Here is a 16,367-nt window from a genome sequence, read left to right as displayed (position 1 = left end):
GAGCCCAACGGACTCTGAGGACCCGAGATGAAAGAAGAGTCCGGGTGTTTGCGGGAAAGGAAGGAGAGCGGCGGGTCTGCGGGCCCGGGTGTGCCTCTGCGAGTCTGACTTTCGATCCTTCGCTGTGGGATTTGAAGCCAGGCCAGAGCTTTCTCTAGATGCAGGCCCACCTGTCTTGACCAACAACTTCATTTTCCATACCGACACCATGTCATGTCTATCCCCCGCCACACACTGCCTGCTTCCTTGTAAACCCGGTAAGCGGGAAGCAAGGATCGATCTCCCCCATCTCCTCCTGGTTTGTTCTGGGAAGGTGGAGATTTAAAGGGCCCTGGAAAGTCATCCATCCTCCTTAGGTTTATTTAATATTTCTCCCGCTCAGAAACAGACACTGCGGGGCTATCTCTCCGGCAGATGCTGCCCTTCTCTAAAATCAGTTTATTTCCGGGGCCTCCAGACTTTCCCCTGGACCAGCAGGAGCAGGATTTACAGTACCAGGCACCGAGAGGCAGCAATTGTGAGGTTAAGCCAGGAGCCAACATAGATTGTGACACAGAGGACTAGACAGACCCTTTGCATATTTTTAAATGGGTCCCTCAGCGTGGGACGTACACATATCTTATTTAGCTGGAACTTAATCCCTTAAACTGTCTTAATACAGAATTCATCTCGTGTATTAAATAATCTTACATCATGTTAAATTGTACTTATGTCTCTCATAAATAAATTAATATAGAACAATTAGATGTGTTATAATAATATCGTGTATCTTAGTTTATTTTCCCTCATAAAATATATAGGTATAAAATAAATTCAATATATTAAAGTAATAATACACAGCTTATTGGCTTGTGTGTTTATTTTCCCCATAAATAAGTGAATATACAATATATTAAAACCACACTATACATCTCATTGGGCTGTGTGTTTATTTCTCCATAAAATATGCCCACAGGCAGTGTTTAACATCTTAAAAATCACAGCACACAGCCATCTATCTCTACACTAGCAAAATGAACAGATATTTCAGCTGGGGCGTTGATTTCTGTGGACAGTCAAACTAGATAATTTGGTCTAATTAAAAATGCTCTTGGCTGGACTTAGTGACTCAAGACTGTAATCCCAGCACTTTGGGAGGCTGAGGCAGGTGGATCACGAGATCAAGAGATCGAGACCATCCTGGCCAACATGGTGAAACCCAGTCTCTACTAAAAATACGAAAATTAGCTGGGTGTGGTGGCGGGCGCTTGTAGTCCTAGCTATTTCAGAGGCTGAGGCAGAGGAATCGCTTGAACCCAGGAGGTGAGGTTGCAGTGAGCGCCGAGGTCATGCCACTGCACTCCAGCCTGGTGACAGAGCGAGACTCCGTGTCAAAAAAAAAAAAGGAAAGAAGAAAAGAAAAAAATTGCTCTTGCAGCTAGCTGTAGCAGGTTGTTACAAAGATCAAGAATACCAGAAGGATCTTGCTAATGGCCTACCTTCCAGTTTCTTTGGTCAAAAGGAGAGCACCCTTCCTCAATGCCAAAAAATGTAGAGTCTGCTCTGCAGGAGAGAATTCCTAACCCTGGATCATGGTCTGCAGCACTTAGGGGCCTCTGATGCACCAGTTCTCTGGAGCCTAGCTGCTCCGTGGACCAGTAGCATCAGCACTACCTGTGAGCTACTTAGAAATACAGAATCTTAGGCCCCTGAATCAGACCTACTGAATCAGAATTTGCAGTTTAGCAGCTCCCCAGGTGATTTCTATACACTTAAAATTTGAAAAGTACTGCTAGATCATAGTGTCACTTGCTTTCTGCCTTCCTCCATGCTTCAGAATTTTTGATTCACTTTACCTGGCCCCTGCCTTCCAATTCTCCCAACCCAAACCAGTAGCTCAAATTGCAGGGAATCTTTGTTCCTGCCTCGGGCTGCATCAGTCCTGATTCCTTCCTGCCAAAGTACTGGGAAGCCAACCAAAGGCTCAGTCTACCTGTTTAGATTCAGGTACTTTGGCTATCCCAGGGGTGAGAGTTCTTAGTCCAGGTATTGCCTTTGGCTGATTATTGGAGAGGAATTGAAACTCTTTTTACAGGAAACACTCAAGTCTTGCTGGCTCTCTCCTTTCCAAATTTATGAAAAGCACCATCTCTGATACCACAGCAGAACAAAGAGGCAGTGCATTTGCAGAAGAAAGTGACTTCCATCTTCAACTTCCCCACCCAATTCAGATTCAAGGAACGCCGCAATTTAGGATTCATAAAAGATTGCAATTCACGATCCCTGTGTTCCAAATTAACTTCTCCGTCTTTCATCTCTGGGGTCATCCTTTTTAGCCTCAGTTTTCCCACTTTGCCATGGAGAAGGAAGGGGAAGAGGAGTGGTTCCCAGATAGGGCAGCAGACCCCAGTGGTGGTGGCAGATTACAGGGCAGCCCCGAGTGGCTGCACTCACTTATCCCATCCTGACTGGGGCAGGGTTCCTCTTGGGTCAGGACCAATTGTGAATGGCCTTTAGCACAGAGTGGTTATAAATTCACTGTGGTTGGAGTGGGAAAGTTTCAGTGCAGCCCGGAAAGTGGCTGGTCAGTCTGACCTGCTCTTAGTGAATCATTCTTTTAAGAAGCATGTCTCATTAATATTACAGTGAAAGCAAAGAACCATTAGACTGAGGAATTACTTGCAATCATGATAAGCCTGAGTCATTAAAAAAAAAAAAAAAGCTAGCTTATACCTGAGCAAGTCTCTTCCCCTTTCTGGACCTCAGTTTCTCTATCTGTGAAATAAATGGAAGAATTAAATGCCTCTAATGCACTCAACATTAATATATGTATATTCTTTAGTATATATTATTTAGTCTTCACAAACAATGTATTAACTGTTTATTATGGCCAATGTCTTGTGCTTTTAAGTAACTCTTTGTGTTTGATAATAACCCACCTTGCATAAATCTGGTGGGGCCATTTTAACAAATTTTCTTTTAGTTTAGCTTTTGAGATAGGGTCTCCTTTGTCACCCAGGCTGGAGTGGAATGGTGCAGTCACAGCTCACCACAGCATCAACCTCCTGGGCTCAAATGATTCTCCCATCTCAGCCACCTGGCTAACTAGGACTACAGGTAAGAGCCACCACATTTGGCCTTTTTTTTTTTAGACGAAGTCTCGTTTTTGTTGCCTAGGCTGGAGTACAGTGGCGCAATCTCATCTCACTGCAACCTCCTCCTCCCAGGTTCAAGTGATTCTCCTGCCTCAGCCTCCTGAGTAGCTGGGATTATACCACCACGCCTGGCTAATTTTTGTACTGTTAGTAGAGACGGGGTTTCTCCATGTTGACCAGACGGGTCTCAAACTCTTAACCTCAGGTGATCTGCCTATCTCGGCCTCCCAAAGAGCTGGGATTACAGGCGTGAGCCACCGTGACCGGCCAGCTAAGTTTTAAATATTTTGCAGAGACGATATCTCACTCTGTTGCCAAGGTTGGTCTGGAACTTCTGAGCTCAAGTGATCCTCCTGCCTCAGCCTCCCAAAGTGCTACAATTACAGTTGTGAGTCACTGTGCCTGGTCAATAAATTTTAATTTGTATCTTTACACCAATAATCATGCATTTATCTTTATTTAAATGAGTAGGGAGCAAAATCTTTTCAACAAGCATGAAATCGGGTGCAGTGCTGTCTGCCAGGTGCCAGATATTCAATAAATGTGAGTATTAAAAAGTATCCTAGCCAAGTTTTCTTCTGGCTTTCATCCTCTGCCACCTCCTCCAACATTTGGTTATGTTCACTCTTGCTGTTGTTGTTGTTCTTTTTTTTAAGTAGGCCATTTCATATAAAAGGAGTTACCAAACTTCTTTTTTGACATGATGTTCTAGACTTTAACAATCCCTTTTAGTTGTATTTAATCTGGTTGCTGGGGCATCAGAGCATAGGCACAATTTCTGAGGCTTCCTGAACAGCACAGCTGAATTCTCCTATCCATCTTTCACCCAAGTCTCTGACAAGCACTTGCTGGCCTCACTGTAGATCTTCTTGGGATGTGCTCTGAGTTCTCACTTTGCTGAAGGTGGCCTCTAGGGCCCCACTTCATCCTCTGCCTGCAGAAGCTAATAATAGCCCAGATCCTCCACTGACCTCTCCAGCACAGCTCTGCTTACCCCTCTTCTCTCCTCCCAGCCATCCCTCTGTCCACACTCAGCAGTAAGGTAGATGTTTAGTGCCAGAAAGAGATCTTCCTCTTCAGAAGAGAGAATGACTAGTAAAGGAGCCCTCTTAAAACTTTCTCTCACTCCCAACAACCACAGAAAAATTACAATCTGGACAGTCATTCAGACCCAAATTCAGCTTGATCAGTGTTTGGCTAAGATTTCCAAAGCAGATATTTTGGCCAAAAAAAGATTACATTTAGAAAATTATTATTGTTATTATTATTATTATTTTAAGAGATGGGATTTTGCTATGCTGCCCAGGCTGGTCTTGAATTCCTGGGCTCAAGTGATCCTCCCTCCTAGGCCTCCTAAAGTGCTAGGATTACAAGCATGAGCCACCAGGCCCAGCCTGTAGAAAATTATTTTAATTTTTCATGCCACTCGAAGCTTTTCTTTTAGAAAGATCCCAATTGTTATTTAATCATGTCCCCAGTTATCGACTCCTGATAGAAGTTTACATCTTGTTGATCTGTTAGATTCCAGATGTCAGGTTTAACCTCTTTCCCATCTAGGATGGACAGCTTTCAAGCTAAATCCTTTAAGGAAGAAGAGACAATATCCTTCCTATAAAACTTTTCCCAAATATTTGGAAAATCAAGAAGTTCTTTCTAATATCTAACCACAAACCTTTCTGTTGAAATTTTAATAATTTGAGTTCTTTATAGTTATAAAATATTAGGCTTTGGTTTTCAAGAAACCCTTCAGGTTAGAAAAAAATCCTTTGCCTAAACAGAGCTAATCTTCCCAATTCTCAATGAAATTTGCATATGATAAAGTACATATTATATTGTATAATATATGGTGATATGTTACATATCATGTGAAAATATAGCACAAATGTTATTCTCCTATCACTTTTTTTTTTTTTTTTTTTAGACAGAGTCTTGCTCTGTCACCCAGGCTGCAGTGCAGTGGTGAAATCTTGGCTCACTGCAGCTTCTGCCTCCCAGGTTCAAGTGATTCCCCTGCCTCAGCCTCCTGAGTAGGTGGAACCACAGGTATGTGCCACTATGCCCGGCTAATTTTCATATTTTTACTAGAGACAGGGTTTCACCATGTTGGCCAGGCTGGTCTCAAACTCCTGACCTCAGGTGATCTGCCCGCCTTGGCCTCCCAAAGTGCTGGGATGACAGGCATGAGCCACAATGCTCAGCCTACATATTTCCATATTTTAATATGCTAGTTATATTAAAAAACAGAAGACTGACTCATACTATTTCAGAATGTGATTTAAAGTTAATATCATACATTTAGAGAGTTCCCTGTGGTTTATATGTGCTTGTTAGCTCTAATCCTACTAACAAGGCAGCGAAGTAAGTAGTATTAAACCCATTCTTCTTCTCTGATGCTGAGACTCATAGAAATCAAGAAACTTGTCCAGGGTCACAATACTAAGAAATGGCCAGGCAAAGGCCAGGCACAGTGACTCACAGCTTTAATCGCACACTTTGGAAGGCTGACGCAGGTGAATTGCCTGAGCTCAGGAGTTCAAGACCAGCCTGGGCTACATGGTGAAACCCCATCTCTACCAAAAATAAAAAAAATTAGCTGGGCATGGTGGCACACACCTATGTTCCCAGCTATTTGGGAGGCTGAGGTGGGAGGATTGCTTGGGCCTGGAAGGCAGACATTGCAGTGAGCTGAGATCACGCCACTGCACTCCAGCCTGGGTGACAAAGTGAGACCCCATATCAAAAAAAGTCTAAGCAAGGACTTGAACCCAGCTATTCTGGCTCCATAGCTAGTACGAATTTCATTACAATATGTACTACCCATAGTCTAAGGTTCTCAACCAAATACATGACAGTTTAATTAGCTTGCATTAAAAGAAACATCCTTTCCCCAATGGCAACAAAAGGTCATCTCAAAGCGAAAAAGTTGTGGTGGTGCATGCTTGTAGTCCTACCTACTCAGAAGGCTGAGGTGGGAAGATCACTTGAGCCCAGGAGGACAAAGCTGATGGGAGCCATGATTATTCTAGCCTGGGCAACAGAGCAAAACCCTGCCTGAAAGAAAGAAAAAAGAAAAAATTATGACCCTGAATATTCTTTTACTTCCTAAGCCCCAGCCTTTAATCTTGGGTTTGGCTTCATAAGATTTGGGCTGGGGAAAGCAGATAGAGACTTTTAAGACCTAATGAAAGAATTTAGATTGCCCCTGCCAAGCCCCCAGCTGAAGCAGCTTCCACCACAGAAAGGACCAGAATCTGAGGTTTAAATTTCTAACATACCCCATTCTGGTTAGAATGGTTTGCTTGCCTGCATTCTCAGTGTGATAAGGAGTGAAAACTGTCAAAGATAGCTTCAGTTCTAAATGGGTATATGTTCTCCTCATTCTCTTTTATGTATAAGCAGATCAAACAAACTAGGACACCAACTTTATTTCATTTCGGTGTTGGGTCCACCCAACACCACCCTCTCTGGTGAGTTTAATTTGGTAAACCCAAAATCCTATGGGTCATAGATTATTCCAGCCAGTGAATCTTCTTTTAGGAAGGAGGAGGAGATTGGGAACCTAGAGAGTAAAGTTGCTTGGTTCCCCCCGGGGCAGGGAGAGCCAGCAGGAATTTGGGGAAGTTTCAATGTCCCTATGGCCCTGCTAACACAAGAGAAGGTGGCATGACTCAGGGATGAATTGGGGAGCAGAGTGAATTTGGAGAGCTGAGGCAATCACTGCAATTGACAGTATAACTCGAGGCACTTTTTTTTTTTTTTTTAAATAGCAACAGTCTCTCTCTGTCACCCAGGCTAGACTGCAGTGGTGTGGTCATGGTTCATTGCAGCCTTGAACTCCTGGGCTCAAGCAATCCTCCCACCTCAGCCTTCTGAGGAGCTAGGGCTACAAGGAGGCATGGCCACACCCAGCCAATTTTTAAATTTCTTTATTTTTGTAGAGACGTGGTCTCACCATCTTGCCCAGGCTGATCTCGAAGTCCTGGGCTCAAGTGATCTTCCTGCTTGGCCTTCCAAAGTGGTGAGATTAAATACAAGAGCCACTGCACCCAAACAACTTAGGGCACTTTTGCCTCAGTCTTTGCTTGCTGTCATGAATAATAGATTATTGGTGACTTCAGCCATTATAGAGGGAATGTATTTCCTCAATTCCCAGACAGATTTGTGCTGTTTTATTAAACTGATTTCAAATTCACTTCCTCCTTTAGACCTCAAATTGTTCCCTTAATTATGAAGGCAAGGGATGGGTTGAGAAGGTTCTCCCTGGGCTGTGGAAAAGATGCAAGGTGAAGAAGTCTCAAGTCTCTAGAAGCAGGGCAGCCAGATCAGATTTAGGCCTAGTTTAAATTTGGGGTTAGAAGACAAACCCTAGTTTCCTCCAGACAAGTTATTCTCAGCGTCTGCGGAAGACATCGTAAAATGAGAGGATGAAGCATCTGCACATATTCTTCCCAAAAACGTAAAATAGAAAGAAATAAGCTTGCTCCCACCTCAATAATCCCTTTCTCTTCAATTCCTCTGCAGGTCACCTCCTCCCATCCCAATTTTCCTTTCTTTTGTCTGCCCTCATTCCCTTGGCAAGTGAACGTTCTCTCTTCCCTCATTGCATCTCTTAAAGAAGTTACCAGCTGGTCCCCCACCCCCTCAGCTTGAAGCAGCGTCTCTAAAGCAGAGTACACATGAGCAAGGAAAGGAGACAGGGTTTCTATGAAATCTTTGAGCTCCTTCAAAGTTGGGGGTGATGGCTGGGCACAGTGGCTCAGGCCTTAATCCTAACACTTTGGGAGGCCGAGGCAGGCAGATCACTGAGGCCAGTGGTTCAAGACCAGCCTGGCCAACATGGCAAAACCCTGTCTCTACTAAAAATACACACACACACACACACACACAAATTAGCCAGGCGTTGTGGTGCATGCCTGTGGTCCCAGCTACTCGGGAGGCTGAGGTGAGAGGACTGCTTGAACCTGGGAGGTGGAGATTGCAGTGAGCTGAGATCATGCCACTGCACTTCACTCTGGGTGACAGAGTGAAGCTCTATCTCAAAAAACAAAATTGGAGGTGAAGCTAGGCCCACAAGTATTAGAGAAGAGAAAGGCAGTGTGACTCTGGTGGCACGGAGCAGAAAGCAGGAGAGGCAGCTATGCAAGGCCAAGCAAAGCAAGAGGGAATGGGAGACAAAGATGGAGAGGCAAGATACAGATGACTGAGGGGGACAACGTTGTGGTCCCTTGCAGAGGAAGGAGTATTATCCTGCCCTTTTTGGGTTGTGGAAACCTGAGAAGTTTTGAGGATTCTCCCTAAACCTGTCCCACCTGCTTCCCTTTCCTCTCCTGAGCTCCACTGTTGACAGAGATCACTCCCTGAACTCTTGCCCTTCTGGACTTGCCCTAGCTTCGGCCCCAGGCCTCCGGCCAGGCAGACACCCTGACAGGTTACAAATGAGTGTGGGAGTTGGATTGCACCAAGCTCTTGCCCTCGAGTTGTCCGCAGGAGGAGAATCAATGGGCTCTACCTAAGGGCTTCTCTTCTAGTCCCATCTGGGTTTGGAGTCTGAGAGAGTAAAGAAGACACGTCCTGTGTCCCTTGCCAACAGCCACAGAGAACAAAAAGGGGCAAAACTCCACTTCTCACTCCAGAGTCTTAGAATTCAGAGCCTCAGGGCCTCCACCCTGATTCTCCCACTCTCTGACCAAACTCCCTTAATCAGTTCTAGAAAATTAACTGAAATGTGGAGTAATCTTTAAGATTTAACTGGTGTTAAATTTATGCATTTGAGGTTTGGAGTTTTTTTTTTTTGGAGGGAGATGGAGGGTGGTGAAGGAGAGATGGGTAAGAGAGAGCCAGGAGAATGCAGGTCTCCACTAGTTTTAAACACTTCAAGAAGAGAATTAAAAATTCCCCTCCTCTTCACCCCCCTGTAAACATCACCTGGCTGTGCTCATTGTGGCTCTCTGGAGAGATACAGGGAGTTATTTAAGTCTGAGTGAGTGAGCCAGCTACAGCTATGGATGGCTAGAGAGAGGATAAATACATCTAGAGAGATGAGTTGATGGATAGGTAGGGAACGAGTATAAATATGGAGAAAGATGGACGAACAGAGAGATGGATTGAGACAGAGAGAATATAAAGAGAGGTTGAGGGAGAGAAATGGATGTGTGAATGAGAAGAGAACGTTTATGCAGAGAGAGAGAGAGGATGGGGCGTTTCTTATCCTTTTCTCCACATTTCTGTAGTCCTGTCTTGCTCCCTGAAATGCCATTTTCCCACCCCTGGCTTCATGAATTCTTCCTCTAGAGTCTAGACCCTGCCCAACACCCTTAGGTGTTTTTGCACCACCCCCCCCACCCCACCACAGTCATCCATTTGGCCCAAGATAACATACCTCACCCGGCTGTCCTAGCCCATCACCCCAAGACAAATTGGGAGAAAAGAACATGGTTCGGGAGTTCTGGGCAAAGTAAGGAGACTGGATTCCCCACCTCCAGGTCTACAGACTCGGGGGGAAGGTTTCTTTGAGGGGTGGGAAGAGTGAGGGGCAGCTGGCTTGAATTTGTCCAAATCTAATAACCCAGGAGCCTATTGAAGGCCTTGGGGGTTGGGAGGGGAGAAAAGTCTTGAATATTCTCTTAACTTTTTCCCCCTCTCCCTCTGGTCCCTTCGTTCCAAAAGTCTTTGAAGAAAGATGTTTTTGACGCTTCCACGTCGCTCTCAGATGGATGGGCTGCGGGTGATTGAAGTGTCTTTGTCATGCTAATGCTTGGGGGGTGATGGATGGGCGCTGGGGCTGCCAAACTCTGGCCCGCTTAGCCCATTGGCCTGGGAGAGATCACATGTGCCCCCTCACCCCCACTCCCTACCCCCTTCCTACGGGAGCGCAGGCCCAGGAGAGCGGTCCAGGCCATGGATGCGAGCCCCAGCGCTGTGACATACTGCTGAAAGGTTGTAGGGCAAGAGGGTGTCTCCCCCAAACGGGCCGACCCTCCTGCGGCCTTGACGCATGGACTATAATAGGATGAACTCCTTCTTAGAGTACCCACTCTGTAACCGGGGACCCAGCGCCTACAGCGCCCACAGCGCCCCAACCTCCTTTCCCCCAACCTCGGCTCAGGCGGTTGACAGCTATGCAAGCGAGGGTCGCTACAGTGGGGGGTTGTCCAGCCCCGCGTTCCAGCAGAACTCCGGCTATCCCGCCCAGCAGCCGCCTTCGGCGCTGGGGGTACACTTCCCCAGCTCCGCGCCCTCGGGGTATGCCCCAGCCGCCTGCAGCCCCAGCTATGGGCCTTCTCAGTACTACCCTCTGGGTCAATCAGAAGGAGACGGAGGCTATTTTCATCCCTCGAGCTACGGGGCCCAGCTAGGGGGCTTGTCCGACGGCTACGGAGTAGGTGGAGCCGGTCCGGGGCCGTATCCTCCGCAGCAGCCCCCTTATGGGAACGAGCAGACCGCGAGCTTTGCACCGGCCTATGCTGATCTCCTCTCAGAGGACAAGGAATCGTCCTGCCCTTCAGAACCTAGCATCCCCACAGCCCGGACCTTCGACTGGATGAAGGTTAAGAGAAACCCACCCAAGACAGGTAGGGCTCAGACGTGGCTACCCCTTCTCCCAAAGCATCTCTGCTGCCCCTGCAGTGACATGTCCTAGGCCTGGGCTGGGTTCTTCTCTTTCAGCGGCTCTGGTAGACACAGGTAAGAGCACTCCCAAAGTCTCAGGTCAGGTGAGTTCTCCCCACCTACTGTGTAACCAGTCACTCCCAAGAGCAAGTCTCCAAACACACCCCACTTCCTGATCTGTGCACCCAGCACAGGCCCAGGACCTGGTGTGCTTTGGGGTGGGCGATGCTCCAGGTTTGGTGATCACCATGGCGGTGCCTGGTGGTCCGTGGTAACTTTGACAACTGTACTTGGGCAGAATGGTGAATGGAGGTGCAGAGCCAGCCCCGGGAGGAGAGAAGGGGAAGGAGAAAGAGGTGAGAGAATTGACCTGGCCTTTCTCCCCGCCCCGCCCCTAGCGAAGGTGTCAGAGCTGGGCCTGGGCTCGCCCAGTGGCCTCCGCACCAACTTCACCACAAGGCAGCTGACGGAGCTGGAAAAGGAGTTCCATTTCAACAAGTACCTGAGCCGGGCCCGGAGGGTGGAGATCGCCGCTACCCTGGAGCTCAACGAAACGCAGGTCAAGATTTGGTTCCAGAACCGAAGAATGAAGCAGAAGAAGCGCGAGCGGGAGGGAGGTCGGCTGCCCCCGGCTCCACCAGGCTACCCCAAGGAGGTGGCTGGAGATGCCTCTGACCAGTCAACATGCACTTCTCCAGAAGCCTCACCCAGCTCTGTCACCTCCTGAACTGAACCTAGCCTACGATGGGGCTTCCAGGCCCTGGAGCAGCCCAGTCCAGCCCTATCCCAGGCTCTCCAGAACCCCAGGCCTGGGGATCCTCCCTAGAGCTGGGATGCCAGTTTAGAGCTGCCTGCGGGTGGGAGGGGGGATAGGGAAATGTTTTTCTCAGATCTGGGTGGCTGGGGCCCGACAGGACCAGAGGCCTGGGAGGCACGGAACCTGTCAAATGTAGAGGGAAGGGCTTCCGCCTTTGATCCGGGGATCAGCTCAGTGTCAATTTGTGGTGGGGGTGGGAGCCAGCCTCATCCTCCTGGATTCATTCTCCTTTCCCTTCCAACTTCGGTTTATTCAGTTCAGTGCCTTCGAGCTTTGAGAAGTCTCCTCACGCACTCTTATCCTAACTCCCCCTTCTAGGCCTGAGACAGAATCTTGAATTTTCTTGTGTGTGAGGTGTTTGAGTGCAGCCATATTATTTCCAATCCTTAATCCAGTCACCACAGACCTTACAATAGCACCAGCTGCCTTGTGACAGACCAAAAAGCCCCTCCCCCCCAGCCCCCATCTAACCCATTAGCCCTCTCCTGGAACATTTGTATTGCACTAATGCAGCCTCCAGAGGTTGTTTTCTGAGACCTGCTTCCTCACACCAGCGACCTCATCACTATGTCACCAAAGTGTTTTGGAACTTGGTATTCTAGAGTCTTCTGGAACGCTGTGTAAGGTCTGCCCCCAGCAAGCCACCACCAGGAAGGTGCAGGCACGCCCCCACTAGCTCCTCCCTATTTATTGCCTCCTGGAAAACCCAGGACCCTCTTCCCCATCTGCAACCCTACTCGTGGGGGCAGCCCAGGGAGGGCCAAGCACAGTGAGGGCTCCCAGCAGCTGCAAGGATTTCTCTGAATCTTGGAGACAGCAGAGGAGCCATCTAAGTTTCTGGAAACCTGAGCCCCAAAGGAGCCAGGATTCTCTTTGTACCTGCAACTACCTCATTTCAATAAAGTCTGTGTTTTCCATTCTTCCTGCCTGCTTCTGTTTCTCCATTCAGGGGTAGTGGAGACCTCACACTCCACTAGCCCTGGAGAAGAGGTGAAGAAAGTGGCCATTGGCTGGCTGGGTTGGAATGAACTGAGCTTTAAGATCTCAGCTGGATAAAGAGAAGGACTTACTGGGTGTGGCCTAAGCAGAATTGGGTCTCAGACACTCAGGCTTGACAGTTGTCAGTCCTTTGGTTATTGGGAGAATCCAGAAAGACATAGACGTCTGTGGGATGATGCAGTTCCCAGAGATCTTTCTTTCCTTTCCCTTCCTTCCTTTCTCTCTTTCTTTCTTTCTTTTTCTTTCTTTCTTTTTCTTTCTTTCTTCTTTTTTTCTTTCTTCCTTTCTTCTTTCTTTTTTTCTTTCTTTCTTCTTTTTTTGAGACAGGGTCTTGCTCTGTCACTCAGGCTGGAGTGCAGTTTTTGTTGTTTTTGTTTTTTGGTTTTGAGTTTGTTTTTTTTTTTTGTTTTTTTTTTTTTTAGACAGGGTCTCCCTCTGTGGTTCAGGCTGGAGTGCAGTTTTTTGTTGTTATTGTTTGTGTTTTGGTTTTCGGTTTTGGGGTTTTTTTGGGGGGGGTTGGAGACAGGGTCTCTGTGTCACTCAGGCTGGAGTACAGTGGCATAATCTCTGTTCACTGCAACCTCTGCCAGACTCTCAGGTTCAAGGGATTCTCCACCTCGGTCTGCGGAGTAGCTGAGGCCACAGGCGCACAATACCACTCCCAGCTAATTTTTGTATTTTTGTAGAGGCGGGGTTTTGCCATTACACCCAGAATGGTCTCGAACTCCAGGGTGCAAGTGATCCGCCCACCTCCTAAAGTGCGGGGATTACAGGCGGGAGACCCCACGCCGAGCCAGCCCTGAGGGTCTAGAGAGAAAGACGGTAGAGAAGAGAAGCGTCTGTTTGGAGAGGGCAGAAAGAGTGTGTAAGAAGAGGAGGAAGTGTGGGGGAAGGCGATGCGAACTCTACCCCTTCCCTTCCCCGTCAGCTCGCTCCGTCCCGCCCAGAGCCAGGCCTGGCTTAGACCCCAGAGGGGTCGCTGACCAACTCCAAATTGGCACGCAGCTTAACACCCTCACTCCCACCCCAGCCCAGCGCCCCTCCACTCAGCCACTCCGCAGGGTGTCAGGCCGCAGCCGGCCGGCTTCCCCAAGGCCTCTCGGCCTGGGCTCAGGGTGAAAGCCCTGGGTCTCGGGGCTCTGGACGGCTAGAAGGAGGTGGCCGCAAAGGGGCCTAGTGGGGGGCAGTGTGTGGGACAGGGGCGAGGAGTCAGAGGTCGGGGGAGGGAGGAAGACGTCGCGGGCGGAGGGAGTCCGAGGATGGTCAGGGCCTGAGGGCTGACGGAGGAGGCCGCGGTAAACCCGGAACTCGCGCTGACCTTTTCACCTCGAAGCGCCCCTGGGCTTTCCAAACAAGCCCACAGAGCGCCCGCGGGGGGCAGCTATTGTCTCCGAGCGGGTCCCACTGGCAAACCTTTGGTCGGCGGAGGCGAGGGGAAGGTGGGGGTCCTGTGCTCAGGAAGCTCCGCTGAGGCCAAACCTCAATAGCTCACTCGCCCCGCCGAGCAGTCGAGATGCCGCGGGGCCTCGGGGATCGGGCCCTTGTTTATTGATTCCGGTTACCCGGTGAGCCCGATGCCCAGGGGCCAGGATGGAGACGGGGCGGCGGGGGTGGGTGGGGGAGAGGGAGGCGGGTCAGACCAAGGCGGGGTGTCTTCTCCACACTCTCACACCCTCTCATCTATTTAATTCTTGACCTTTCGAAGGAAAAGAGGCAACTAGAAGCGTATATGAGAAACGCTGAGCATTTGATTCCTAATGAAATTGGGCCATTATATGAGAGGCAGCGTTATCAATAATTGTGCAGCCCAGCTGGAGAGGAAGAGAAGTGCGTTGCAAGAGGAAGCCTAGCTTTCCCAGAGGCTGATGTCTTGCCCTCTGTCTTAAAAAAAAAAAAAATCTATTAACTGCTTTTCTGCATTTAATTGAAATTGCCACCAAGCTTGGCTTCCCCAAAGGGGTCACCTTGATAGAGGGGAGAGAGTGAGTGGAAACAGAACCACCCTTGCTTGGAGGCAACAGTGTGGGCAGTTGAGCCTTCTGGGTTGGGGTATTATCCTCCAAACTTTGGGCAAGTGGGCAAGAAAGCAGGGAGGAGGAGGAGGAAGGTGCAGTGGTGAGAGCAAAGCAGGACCATGAGTATGGTGGAGCAGGGCCTCAGATGGGCTGACAGGTCCTGAGGGAGGAGTGATGAAGGGGCCAGGAGGAAAGAAGAAGGCTGATGGCCCATTGGATTTTGGTCACAGCAGAGGGAGCCACCAGATTCCCCCAGGGAAGGGTGGGGGAAAATCAATTCTCTGTTCACACAGGGCAGGCTCAAAACAATGTCCAGTGAATCTGAGCCATCCATCTCTAGATGCAGAGATCCTGACTCCATCCTCTCTCCTACTTGAATCTCACTTCCAATTTGAGGCCGTAGAAACGCCTGCATGGGAAACATTAGCACAAAGGAGAGAATGGTAAATTAACAAACAACATTTTGCTCCCATTGAGCTAATAGTCTTGATTGTTTTTTGTTTTGTTTTGTTTTTTGAGACAAGCTGTCCCTCTGTTGTCCAGGCTGGAGTGCAGTGGCCTGATCCCAGCTTGCTGCAGCTTCCACCTCTTTGGTTCAAGTGATCCTCCCACCTCAGCCTCCCAAGTAGCTGGGACTACAGGTATATGCCACCATGCCTAGCTAATTTTTGTATTTCTTTTTTGTAGAAATGGGGTTTCGCCATGTTGCCCAAGCTGGTCTTGAACCCCTGAGCTCAAGCAATCTGCCTTCCTCGGCCTCCCAAAGTGCTGGAAGCCACCATGCCCAGCCCTTCATTGTTTAGCTTTCTAGAATAGATGCCAAATTGCTTCACTCATAGATTTCTTTATGCCTTTCAGATTGCTGATTTTTTCACAGCTTCAGGAGGGAGGGTATTATATTTAATAAGAGTTCTGAAAGTAAGTAATTTTTTGCAAAATTTGAAAGCTCTCCACCCCACACATCCATTTCCCAGATGTCAAAAAAATCTCCAGTTTGAAAATAAAAATCTTGAGTTTTTTGGGTCTTGATTGTCTTTTTAAAAAATTTAATTTAAGGGCCGGGCGCGGTGGCTCAAGCCTGTAATCCCAGCACTTTGGGAGGCCAAGGCGGGTGGATCACGAGGTCAAGAGATCGAGACCATCCTGGTCAACATGCTGAAACCCCGTCTCTACTAAAACTACAAAAAATTAGCTGGGCATGGTGGCACGTGCCTGTAATCCCAGCTACTCAGGAGGCTGAGGCAGAATTGCCTGAACCCAGGAGGCGGAGATTGCGGTGAGCCGAGATTGCGCCATTGCACTCCAGCCTGGGTAACAAGAGCGAAACTCCGTCTCAAAAAAAAAAAAAAAAAAAAAATTTAATTTAAGAGACGGGGTCTCGCTATGTTGTTCACGCTGGTCTTGAGCTCCTGGGTTTAAGGGATCTTACCACCTTGGCCCTCCAACATATTAATACTGAAATTACAGACATGAGCCACCATGCCCGCCTAGTCTTCACAGAAGGGAGAATTCTCTAGGCTGGTTGAAAGTTTGTCAAGATTTCTGAGGAGCCCCACACTCCCCACAAACACGGCCATCAGTGGGGGGCCAGTCAAGCTTTCACTCCACCCAACCTTCTGCACCATCTGTTTCTCAGCCCAGGTGTGAATTTTTCCTCTTTCCTTTGCCTTTTCCCTCAGCATTTGTTCTCCCAATGTGAGGCCCTTTGATCTCCTGCACCAGAGAGAAAGATTTTGAAAACCCTGAAGCTCTTCTGTTAATTCAGGTTTCCTTTTTTTTTTTTTTTTTTTTTTT

General features: G+C 48.3%; 1 protein-coding gene across 1 annotated transcript; it reads left to right on the top strand.

Annotated features, from left to right (window-relative positions):
• The first annotated feature begins 10,025 nt into the window (after positions 1–10,025).
• Positions 10,026–12,478, top strand: HOXB1 (homeobox B1). Its single transcript, XM_032279365.1, has 2 exons — positions 10,026–10,705; positions 11,141–12,478. Exons 1-2 carry the CDS (start codon positions 10,129–10,131, stop codon positions 11,467–11,469), a joined length of 906 nt encoding a protein of 301 aa, XP_032135256.1. The 5' UTR covers positions 10,026–10,128; the 3' UTR covers positions 11,470–12,478.
• Positions 12,479–16,367: the final 3,889 nt, after the last annotated feature.

This window comes from Sapajus apella, unplaced genomic scaffold, assembly GCF_009761245.1.
Source record: "Sapajus apella isolate SASKATOON/1434 unplaced genomic scaffold, GSC_monkey_1.0 scaffold12, whole genome shotgun sequence".
NCBI classification, from domain to species: Eukaryota; Metazoa; Chordata; class Mammalia; order Primates; family Cebidae; genus Sapajus; species Sapajus apella.
This window is presented reverse-complemented; position numbering and strand designations above follow the sequence as displayed.